At 39.3% G+C, this 10,619-nt stretch overlaps 1 protein-coding gene across 1 annotated transcript; it reads left to right on the top strand.

Annotated features, from left to right (window-relative positions):
• Positions 1-1,976: 1,976 nt before the first annotated feature.
• Positions 1,977-10,600, top strand: lrrc66 (leucine rich repeat containing 66). Its single transcript, XM_073852962.1, has 2 exons — positions 1,977-3,321; positions 3,436-10,600. The coding sequence occupies exons 1-2, from the start codon at positions 3,135-3,137 to the stop codon at positions 10,263-10,265; spliced, it is 7,017 nt and encodes a 2,338-aa protein (XP_073709063.1). The 5' UTR covers positions 1,977-3,134; the 3' UTR covers positions 10,266-10,600.
• Positions 10,601-10,619: the final 19 nt, after the last annotated feature.

Genomic DNA, 10,619 nt, shown 5'->3' with positions numbered 1-10,619 from the left:
CAATTGAAGTATGGTTTGTTTGGACAGGACAATATTTGGCTGAGATACAACTAATTGAAAATTTGGAATCTGAGGGTACAAAAAAAATCTAAATACTGAGAAAATCGCCTTTAAAGTTGTCCAAATGAAGTTCTTAGCAATGCATATTACTAAACATAAATTAAGTTTTGATATATTTATGGTGGGAAATTTATAAAATATCTTCATGGAACATGATCTTTACTTAATATCCTAATAATTTTTGGCATAAAAGAAAAATCGATAATTTTGATTGGCTATGGCTTTAAATATACCAGTGCTACTTAAGACTGGTTTTGTGGTCCAGGGTCACAAATAGTGTACACAGTGTATAGTACACCATTGGGGAACAGAAAGCCAATTCAAGCACTTTTCAGACTTTGTAATATGGTCTCTTGTCAATTTCATATCCACTGCTATTTTAATGGAACGGCTAATTCTTTCTTTCAATTTCTGAAATCCTGTTCCAGGATGTGATTGCAATTTCGTCAGTGCTTTAATGTTTCTGTGTCTGCACTGAAACTTGTTTTTTGTTTGAAATCCAAAGGGACTTGTTAACAAAGGCCAAGAATCAGATTTTAGATTGTGCTCTTAGCCTTAGCAGATCCCAATCCGGCCAGCCTGTAAGCAACGAATTAGATAGTGGCGCCTCAGTGTTTTTCAGCTCTTTGTGATTCAGAGCACAGCCTCAACGTTTCTCTCTGATAAACCCGTGTTCAGCAGACTCTCGTTTCAGCTCAGCAGTCAACACGCTTCTTAAAATACGCAAGAGAGTTGTCCATCTCTTCTCTGACAGACAAAGCAGAACCTTTGCAAGCTTTCCACTCTGAATGGGTTCAAGAAACTTTGTGATGTACCTTTGCATACATTTAAAACATTTTGGACTTTAAATATTAAGAGAAAAAGAACATGTTATTAAGAGAAAAAGAACATGTTATGATTCACACAGCACTCCATAACTATGCAGTGCTATGTTAGTTTTTGTTACATCAACAGATATTGGCACAAACAGGTGCTTGTGTTTTATGGGGTCAAGGCAGGCTGTAATAGGTCGAGCTGAGATGTAAAACTGGGCACAACCAAACATTTAACTTATCCATGCGCTATAGAGTCACCTTTTGGCCATCCAGTTTTTCTGTGGATGTCCGACTTTGGATTTTCATTAGATTGCAACGCCCCTTAGGGCCTCAAAGAATGCATTGATATTTAACTAGGTTTATCAGTGTTTGGTTGTTAATCATTGAATTATGTTTACCTTTTGATCTTATGAAGATACTTTTCTTTTTCAGGGTTGGGCTGCATGAAGTCTCTGAGGATTCTTAAGCTGTCTTATAACCAGATATCTGAGATAGGTCATACAGACCTAGACAAATGCATTCATTTGAAAGAGTTACATCTCCAGCATAACAGCATCACAAGTATTCACCCACATGCTTTTGAAGACCTAAAACACCTGCAGGTAACTTTTCGAAACTATTCAGCTTATTTAAGTTCAACACCAGTCACATGATAATAATTCTGTTATTCTATAGGGAAATCAACTTTACGTGTTTTGGATAGTGCTCCCCCTAGTGGATTATAACACAGTGTTTTTCCTATTAACTATTTTGACAGACTTTATTGCAAAAACTAATATATCAAAAATAAGAACAGATAAAAATTACAGAATATATATATATTTTACAAAGGCATTTCAACAAGAATCTATATTTTGTTTTTGTTTTTTTAAAAACTGATCAAAATAAGAAAACACTAACCACTTTAGCACAAAAGAAGATCTTGGAAAAAATCTTGGAGGGTTGCAGCTGTCAGAAATTAGTAGGAAGTGTAGAGACCCTTGCATTCAATGAATTCAGCTCATCTGGGTAGTTTCTCACTAGTTTCACACAATGAACTTCATCTACTCTTCTTCCACAGTTGGGTAACTGTAGTGGGTTTCTTAACCATATCTTTATCATCCAAGGATTCTCCAGAGATTTTCAGTCAAGCTTAGATCAGAACTCGGCCCTTTTATTATTTCAATGTTCTTAGCTTTAAGGAACTTCATTGCAACTGTCTTTCATGAAAATTGCAGGCTGATTGGAAGATGCTTGAAGGGAAGGAACTACATGTTGCTGAAGGAGGTTCTGATAAACATTTTCATTAACCCTGCCATGTAGCTGTATGCCATGACACTTCCTGCTTTACATACTTGGGCTTCAGTCTTTAGTCTCTGGTTTGATGCTGAACATAATGTTTCCCATCAGACCTGAATAAATCAAACTTGCTCTCATAACTAAAGTGAACTTTGGACCAGTTCTCTCCATACAACATGCTTCTCAGAAAAAGGTGAGCTTAGCCTTTTGGTTCTTTCTGCTGATGAGAGGTTTGGACTTTGGACACTGCAGATTGTGCTTTCAGTCCAACTTACGGAGACAGATCCTTACCCTGTTCAACACTGAAATGGCAAGCAATTCCAGCTGCAGTGCTGAACCAATTCCCCCCTGAGAGTCTTTGCATTAACATGTCTTCATGTGCATTTGTCTTACATGGGCAACTAGCCTTTTTCCAAGACTTGAATGAATTAGTGGCATTGTAAACCTGCAATTATCGAGATATCACAGATGTGGAATGACCAGCTTCTCTTGCAGTGGCTGAAAGTGTCATCCATTTGGCCTTCCTCTGGACAACATCCTGTCGCAGAGTTTCAGTCACCTTAGAGCAGCCCACCATCTTGCAATCTCAGTGAAAATTGGAGGAATGCTGGCAGTGAAATAGGGTTTGTCGTATAATTAAGGAAATTAGCACCAAGTGCCAAATTAACAGTTTATCAGAGTTATTTTTCAAACATCTCATTGAAATAGGAGTACTTAGGAACTAGGAAATTGTAGGTTGTTTTCTACTTTTGATCTCCACTATATCTAGCCTAGTGTGCGATAAAATGTGGGAAACATTTTCATTGACTCATTTATTCCATTCAGGTCCTTGATCTGAGCTATAACCTGCTGGTCACCCTTCCTGTTCCTGCCTACCAGTCACTGAGGAACTTGAACACCTTGGTCGATGTCTCCTTCAACAGATGGAAGTGCGACTGCAACTTGCAGAACTTGAGAAGATGGATTAGCTTTGATACTGAAATGGGTGATGCTTCCTGGCAAGTGGTATGTGCCTCTCCAGCAAATCATGCTGGAAAAGACCTGATTCACCTGAAAGATTCGGAGCTTACTTGTTCAACACATGAATTCAGCACATCTGGTCACTATCATAGTATGATTGTGGATGAGGGGATGCAAATATCAATTCCTTGCAGCAATGACAGTCAAGGTGCTACTTCTGCTTACTTTATAATTTCCTTTATGCAGTTATTTAACCCCTGAAACCTACTTGTAAACAATGTAAATGCTCATTTAATGCCGAATTTCCCTGTTTTTATTCTAGATATCAAGCAGGTTCACTGGTGGACTCCACATGGCCAAGTCAAAGAAAACCAACCAAAACTTCTAATTAAAGACATCACAGAGCAGCATGCGGGACTTTATGTATGTGTTTCAGGTCTTCAAGGGGAGCACATATCAGTATTTGATCTACAGGTCTATAAAAAAGGCAGTGGCTCAAGACCACGTAGGGAGGCAGCAACCATTTTGGATGAGCAAGAAAATAAGAAAACACAAAGGAACGATCCTGTTGTACGGCAAACAGTTTCCCAGTCAAATTTTGCCCTTGCCGTCTCCCTCTCTGTCATCATTACATTTATTGTTGCCTTTATCATTGGTGTTCTTTTGAGACCACTCTTGGAAAAGTTATGGAGGAGAATACGATCCAAGAGACAGGCTACACCACCAACAACAACAACAACAACAACCTTCTCCACTGTGCCCCAGCCGTATGTGAATGAGGGGTACAGTGATGTAGAAGACCAAGAACAAGAAGTGAGAGTGGGTTCAAGAGTTACATTTGGTGGAATCACAGAAGTGGAAGCTCAAGTGCCTTACTATGTTACAGTAGAGAATGATCAAGCCGATGGCTCCTCTGAGAGCAATACAGAAGTTGAGGCTGTATATGAGACCATTGACAAAAACAAATCCTCAGTAACCAGTGGGAAACAGCAAACCCTTGAGAGGGAGACTCACAGAGGAAGAGCAGATAGCATCAGTAGCAGCTCACTACAGGAAGGGGAAGTGAATGGTTTAGTCATAAATGGTATGGCCATGGAATTTGAGCCAATTCCCGATGCAAATGGCATCATCCAGTTAAAGAGAAGGGGCAGTTCCTCAACATCATCTCAGTCAAGTCAGGAAGGTAACCTCTCAAGAGAAGCTGAACAAAGTGTTGACCCTCCTGCTGTCAATATATCAGGAAACAAAAACACAATGGAAAGAATTCCAGGATTTAGTACAGATCCATTTTCAGAAAGGCCAACCAGACTGACAGAACTGAGTGTTGATGAATTGGACCCAGAGTTGTGGAATGACAGCGGAGAAAGCTTTTCTTTCAATGAAGGTTCTGAAAGGTCAAGTATCCGGGATCTCTCCAACTCTGCTTTAGGACACCCACTAAAGGATGATGACAAATGGAGGCAAAGCAGTGTAGAATCACCTTCAGACAAAATAAACTTTGATTCAGAGGTTGGTGTTTTTGACAAACCTTTTGGTAAAGAACTTCTTGTTGATGATGTAAAGCAATTGAAGCGCTCCGACACAGTAAGCTCCTCTAGTTCAAGTGAAAGTGGTGAAAGTGTAGGTGGACCAAACAAATATGTAGTAAACCCAGAGGAAATGGATGAATCAGACACAGAGAACTATGAAAAAATGCCTAGTGCTGGCATTCTTATAAGACAAGAGGATGTCACTCATGGAGACAGTATTGATGACAGTATGCATATTTATGACTCCCCGAGAAAGAATGAGGATGTGAACATATCAGACAAACTTGGGATATTTGTAGATGTGGGTCTTGATAGAGTGCCAAAGGTTAAAAGATATGTTGAATTTAAACAGTTCAAACCTCATTCCGGACCTACAACTGTGCCATCATTTTCTCTTTCCTCAACAAAGAAGAACACCTCATCAGATATGATAACTCTGCCATCATCACCTTCCTTAACTACGAAAGTTGCTATACAGGAAACAAGGAGATATAGTTCATCCTCAGATGATAGTGAACTGACAACTGAGGACAATTTCTTCAGGAACATTGGTGTATCTTCTGATGGAGTATCAAAAGTAAAAAGATTCATCACATTTAAACAGTTTGAACCTTCTTCTCCATCAAGACCTTCCATCACCAAAAAAGATAAGATGCTGGAAGCAAAAAGTCACAGCTCATCTTCAGATGATGATGATGGTGATCAACTGACAACCAAAGGTGACAATTTTATCACATTTAAGCAGTCTGAAGCTTCTTCTCTATCGCCACCTTCCATCACCAAAAAAGATGAGATGCTGGAAGCCAAAAGTTACAGTTCATCTTCAGATGATGATGATAGTGATCAACTGACAACTAAAGGTGACAATTTCATTACATTTAAACAGTCCGAAACTACTTTTCCATCACCACCTTTCATCACCAAAAAAGAGGAGATGCTGAAAGCCGAAAGTTACAGCTCATCTTCAGATGATGATGATCAACTGACAAACAAAGGTGACAATTTAGACGTATCTTCTGATGGAATTTCAAAAGTAAAAAGATACATTTCATTTACACAGATTGAATCTTCTTCCCCAACTCTGACAACAGAGGAAACAATCAAATCTGTGCAGCCAAGCACCACACCTGAAGATACAAGTCAAAATGTCAAGAAATACATGTATTTAAAGCAGCATCAACAGCATTCCTCATCTCTACCATCATCACCTACCTCTAACAGGAAAGGTTTGTCTGGAAAAAAGACTAAACGCAAAAAACAACAGGATCAAGATAGCATGCCACTATACCATGTCCATCCTGTCTACAGGTCAAGTATAAACAGACTAAATAGAGGCTATGATACTGATAGATCATATTCGAGTGAAGAAGAAGATGAATTTTCAGAGTACCCAATAGAATTTACAATGGCACCTGGGATAAACACAGGATCCATCACACCAAATAAAAAAGCAGACAAAGTCCTCAACATTGACTTTGATAACTCCTCCAGCAGCACAGACGTATTTGACAAGAAACATTCTAAAGGTCTGTTGAGATTAAGAGCATTAAGTGCACGACTGTTCAACAGACACGAAAATGAAACAGATGAGATGAATCTTCAGTCACAAGTTCAAACAAAGTCACCAACTGGATCAGGTGTTTCTAGTAATAGGAAGCCAAAGGTAACTAAGGTGACCAGAAATGAAGACAGTCTCTTTGAAAATGGTTTATCGCTTGATCATTTACCAAGCGTGAAGAGATACCTTCAGTTTTCACACTCTGATTCCTATCCTCAAGTCAAATTACCATCTCCTCCTTCAGGCACTGGGGTAGTCACGCCTAAATTTATAGGGACAACTGGGTCCAGGAGATCTAGTTCCTCATCTGAGGAAGATGCCCAAATACGATCTCCTAAACCAACCACTGGGGTAGTCGCACCTGGATTTATAGGAACAGCTGGGTCCAGGAGATCTAGTTCCTCATCTGAGGAAGATGCCCAAATACGATCTCCTAAACCAACCACTGGGGTAGTCGCACCTGGATTTATAGGAACAGCTGGGTCCAGGAGATACAGTTCCTCATCTGAGGATGATATCCAATTACAATCTCCTCAACCATCCACTGTGGTGGTCACACCTAAATTTATTGCGACAACTGAGTCCAGGAGATCTAGTTCCTCATCCGAGGATGATTTTAAAGAAACCACTGAATATACAGATTTTGCTGGACAAGTGGGTGCATCTTATGATAGACTTCCAAAAGTAAAAAGATATATTCAATTCTCAAGCACTGAACCTCGTTTGACAACACTGCCCTTGAACAAAGAACTAGTGGCAAAACCTGAATCAAGGAGATCAAATACGTCATCTGAAGATGATATCAAACTTACAACCAATAAAGACAATTTCTTCGGGAAGATAGGTGTATCTATCAATACAGTGCCGAACGTTAAAAGATACATTCAATTCAATCAGCCAAAACCTTATTCTCCAACTCTAACATCGTCACCGATTTCAACCAAGAGGCCAACGGTATCTCAACCTGAAGCTACGATTGACAGATCCTCTGGACACTTAATGCAAACTGAGATATCTCCTGTAAGTATTCAAAAAGTGAAAAGATACATTGGCTTCAAGCTGTCTGAACCTCATTCCCCAACTCTGCCATCACCACCTTCCTTAATTATAAAAGATGCTATACAAGAAACAAGAAGATATAGCTCATCATCATCATCATCAGATGATGAACTCACAACCAAGGAAGACGATTTCTTCATGAAAATAGGCGTATCTTCTGATGGGGTATCAAAAGTAAAAAGATTCATCACATTTAAACAGCTTGAACCTTCTTCCCCAACAGTACCAGTATCCAGTCCTTCAACTAAAATTGAGGCAGAAACGTCTAAGCTCACCAGCACCTCTAAAGATGTTAGATCTCAGAATGAGAATGAAGAAATTGGTATCTCTCTTGATAGAGTACCACGAGTAAAGAGATACATTCAATTTAAACAGCCTGTATCTCATCTTCCAGTTGTGTCACCCACCACTTCAGATAAACTACAAGTCATACCCGAGGTGAAAACCAAATCTGAATCAAGGAGATCAAGCTCCTCTTCTGATGATGAACCAAATCAAATCAAACCAACTGCTCAAGTAGACAATGTCTTTGGACAAACAGGAACATCTCTTGATAGAGTGCCACTAGTTAGGAGATACATTCAATTCACACATCCTGAAATTCAATCTCCCCCTCAGACAACAATTGGTCTCACATCTGAAAGAGTCAATGTAACTACAGTAGCTAAAGAAACAAAGAGATGGAGTACTTCATCTGAGGAAGATGTTACACCGATTACTAAAAAAGAGAATATCACTGAAGGAACAAGTGAATATCTTACCAAAATTCCAAAAATAAAGAGGTACATTAAGTTCACACAACCTGAACCATACACCTCAAATCTGTCAGCATTTCGTCCTTCAAGTACAGAAAAACCAAAAAAGGTGACGGAAACCAAACTGAAACAACCAACCACTAGGGACAGCACTTCATCTGAGGATGATGTTCAGGAAGGCGTTGGGCAAATAGGAGTATCTCTTAATAAAGTACCAAAAGTTAAGAGATATATTCAATTCAAACACCCTGAAAGTCAATCCCCTGCTCTGTCAACATCTACTGTCTCAGCTCAAAAACTTGGAGCATTGGGGGTAGTTGAAGACAAGAGGAGATCAAGCTCTTCATCTGAGGATGATATCACAGTAACTGCTAAGAAAGACAATGTCTTTGGAGATACTGGAGCATCTCTTGACAAAATTCCAAAGGTTAAGAGATATATTCAATTCACAAAGCCTACAAGTGAACCTCTTGTTCAGACAACAACTGCTCTCCCAGCCGAAAGACTTGGAATAGCTGGGGTTGTTCAAGGAACAAGGAAATCAAGTAGTACTTCTTCTTCTGATGATGATGATGAAGTTAAGCCATCTACTCAAACTGATGATAATGTGTTTACACAAAAAGGAGAATCTTTTGACAAAATCCCAAAAGTGAAGAGGTACATTAAGTTCACACAATCTGAACCACTTCCTCTTCCAAGCACTGTAACATCTGTAAAGGTGACAGAAACAGGATCTAGTACCTTAGTTGAAAATTATGCCCAACCATCTCTTAAGGTGAATGTTAAAGAAGAAAACGTTGTTGGGCAAACAGAAGCACATCTTGACAGAATACCAAGAGTTAAGAGATACATTCAATTCACACATCCTGAAAGTCAATCCCCTGCTCTGTCAACATCTGCTGTCTCCGCTCAAAAACTTGGAGTATTGGGGGTAGTTCAAGACACAAGGAGATCAAGCTCTTCATCTGAGGAAGATGTCACACTAACTGCTAAGGAAGACTCTTTGGGTGGACATATTGGAGCACCTCTTAACAAAATACCAAAAGTTAAACGATACATTCATTTCACACATTCTGAAAGTCAGTCTCCAGCTCAGACAACAACTGCTCTCACAGCTGAAAGAGTCAATGTATCTGTGGTAGCCAAAGAAACAAGGAAATCAAGCTCTTCATCTGACGATGATGATAAACCATCAGCTAATAAAACAGGTGAATCTCTTGACAAATACCCAAAAGTAAAGAGGTACATTGAATTCAGACAGTATGAACCTTATGCATCAAAATTTCAGTCTTCAAGTGTTGTTAAACCCATAAAGGAGACAACAACAGAATTAAGAGGATCCATAGGAAACAAAACAGAATCAATGACACAGATTGCTTCATCTGAAAGTCCTGACAGAGTGGCAAGAGTTAAGAGATACATTCAATTCACACCTATTGAAAGTCAATATCCTTCTCGGGCATCAACTGCTGCCTTAGATGAAAGAGTTCAAGAAACAAAGATTTCAAACACTTCAGCTGAATATGTTAAACCAACCTCTACAAATGTCAATATCATTGGAAAAACAGGCAGAAATTTCTTTCAAGAAACTGGTGTATCTCTTGATAAAATCCCAAAGGTAAAGAGGTACGTTGCATTCACAAAGAGTGAACCATCTTCTTCAACACTTACAACACAATGGTCCACTTTAACATCTGAGGTTTCACCTCCTGCCTCAATGAAAAAAGGGTCTGCATTAATAATAAAGACCCAATCAGAATCATGGAAGTCTGAGTTTAGTTCCTTGGAACAGACTGGCCAAAAGTCAAAGTTAAGAAAGTCTAGTTCCTCGTCCAGTGACGAATCTGAAGGACACGAGGTTGAGCCACCAGCACTTCCACTGACATCCCCACCTCCCCTAGAACCGGAGAACGCCAGAGAGTATCTGAGAGAAAACTCTGAAGTCCGTCAAAGGCAAGAACGCAGACGATTACTGCAGCAAAGGAGAAGAGAAATGGAGGAGTTTGACATCGCATCCCTATCCTCCTTGCAACAAGAAGGCAACAAGCAAGACAGATCACCAGCAGGTTTTGGAGGAGTGACACCTTTCCAAACAGAACATACATACAGCAATGTCTCTACAAGCAACACATCGACTTCCAGAAGCACAGAAGGAGCCGAAGCCCCAGTTTTAAGGGGGCTTAAAACTAAGAGTACATCAACAGCCAGTTCCAACTCAACTTCCCATAAGTATAGGGAATATTTGATTTGAAACAACATTGGACGAATCTGAACTGATGCTTTCAATAACACGGCTTTTGAGGATGGGGATTTGCTTTTTACAGAGTATTGTAAATACTGTAATATAATTATAAACATAACCTAAACTTCGTTCAGTATTTCATAAATATAAGAAATAAGTTGTTCTTTTTGCATTGAAACAATGTATGAATATACACAGGACAATGTGTATTGTCGCAGATTATAAACACTGTGTTAATTTTAATCAGTCGTGATGTGCAGTACAAAAAAGGCTATTAACTGCACTCAATGAAAACACATTATATCCATTAATGGGGTTATAAACTTTCTTCCAACGCTGTTGAATCAGTTTCTCAGTACCGTT

Source organism: Garra rufa, chromosome 13, assembly GCF_049309525.1.
Source record: "Garra rufa chromosome 13, GarRuf1.0, whole genome shotgun sequence".
Taxonomy (NCBI): domain Eukaryota; kingdom Metazoa; phylum Chordata; class Actinopteri; order Cypriniformes; family Cyprinidae; genus Garra; species Garra rufa.
The sequence above is the reverse complement of the archived record's forward strand: the minus strand, read 5'-3'. Positions and strand labels throughout refer to the sequence as shown.

Coding starts and splice junctions, on each gene's coding strand:
- lrrc66 (XM_073852962.1), top strand. CDS start 3,135: ATGGGTGATGCTTCCTGGCAAGTGGTATGTGCCTCTCCAGCAAATCAT. Junction 3,322..3,435: donor TTGCAGCAATGACAGTCAAG/GTGCTACTTCTG, acceptor TTTTTATTCTAG/ATATCAAGCAGGTTCACTGG.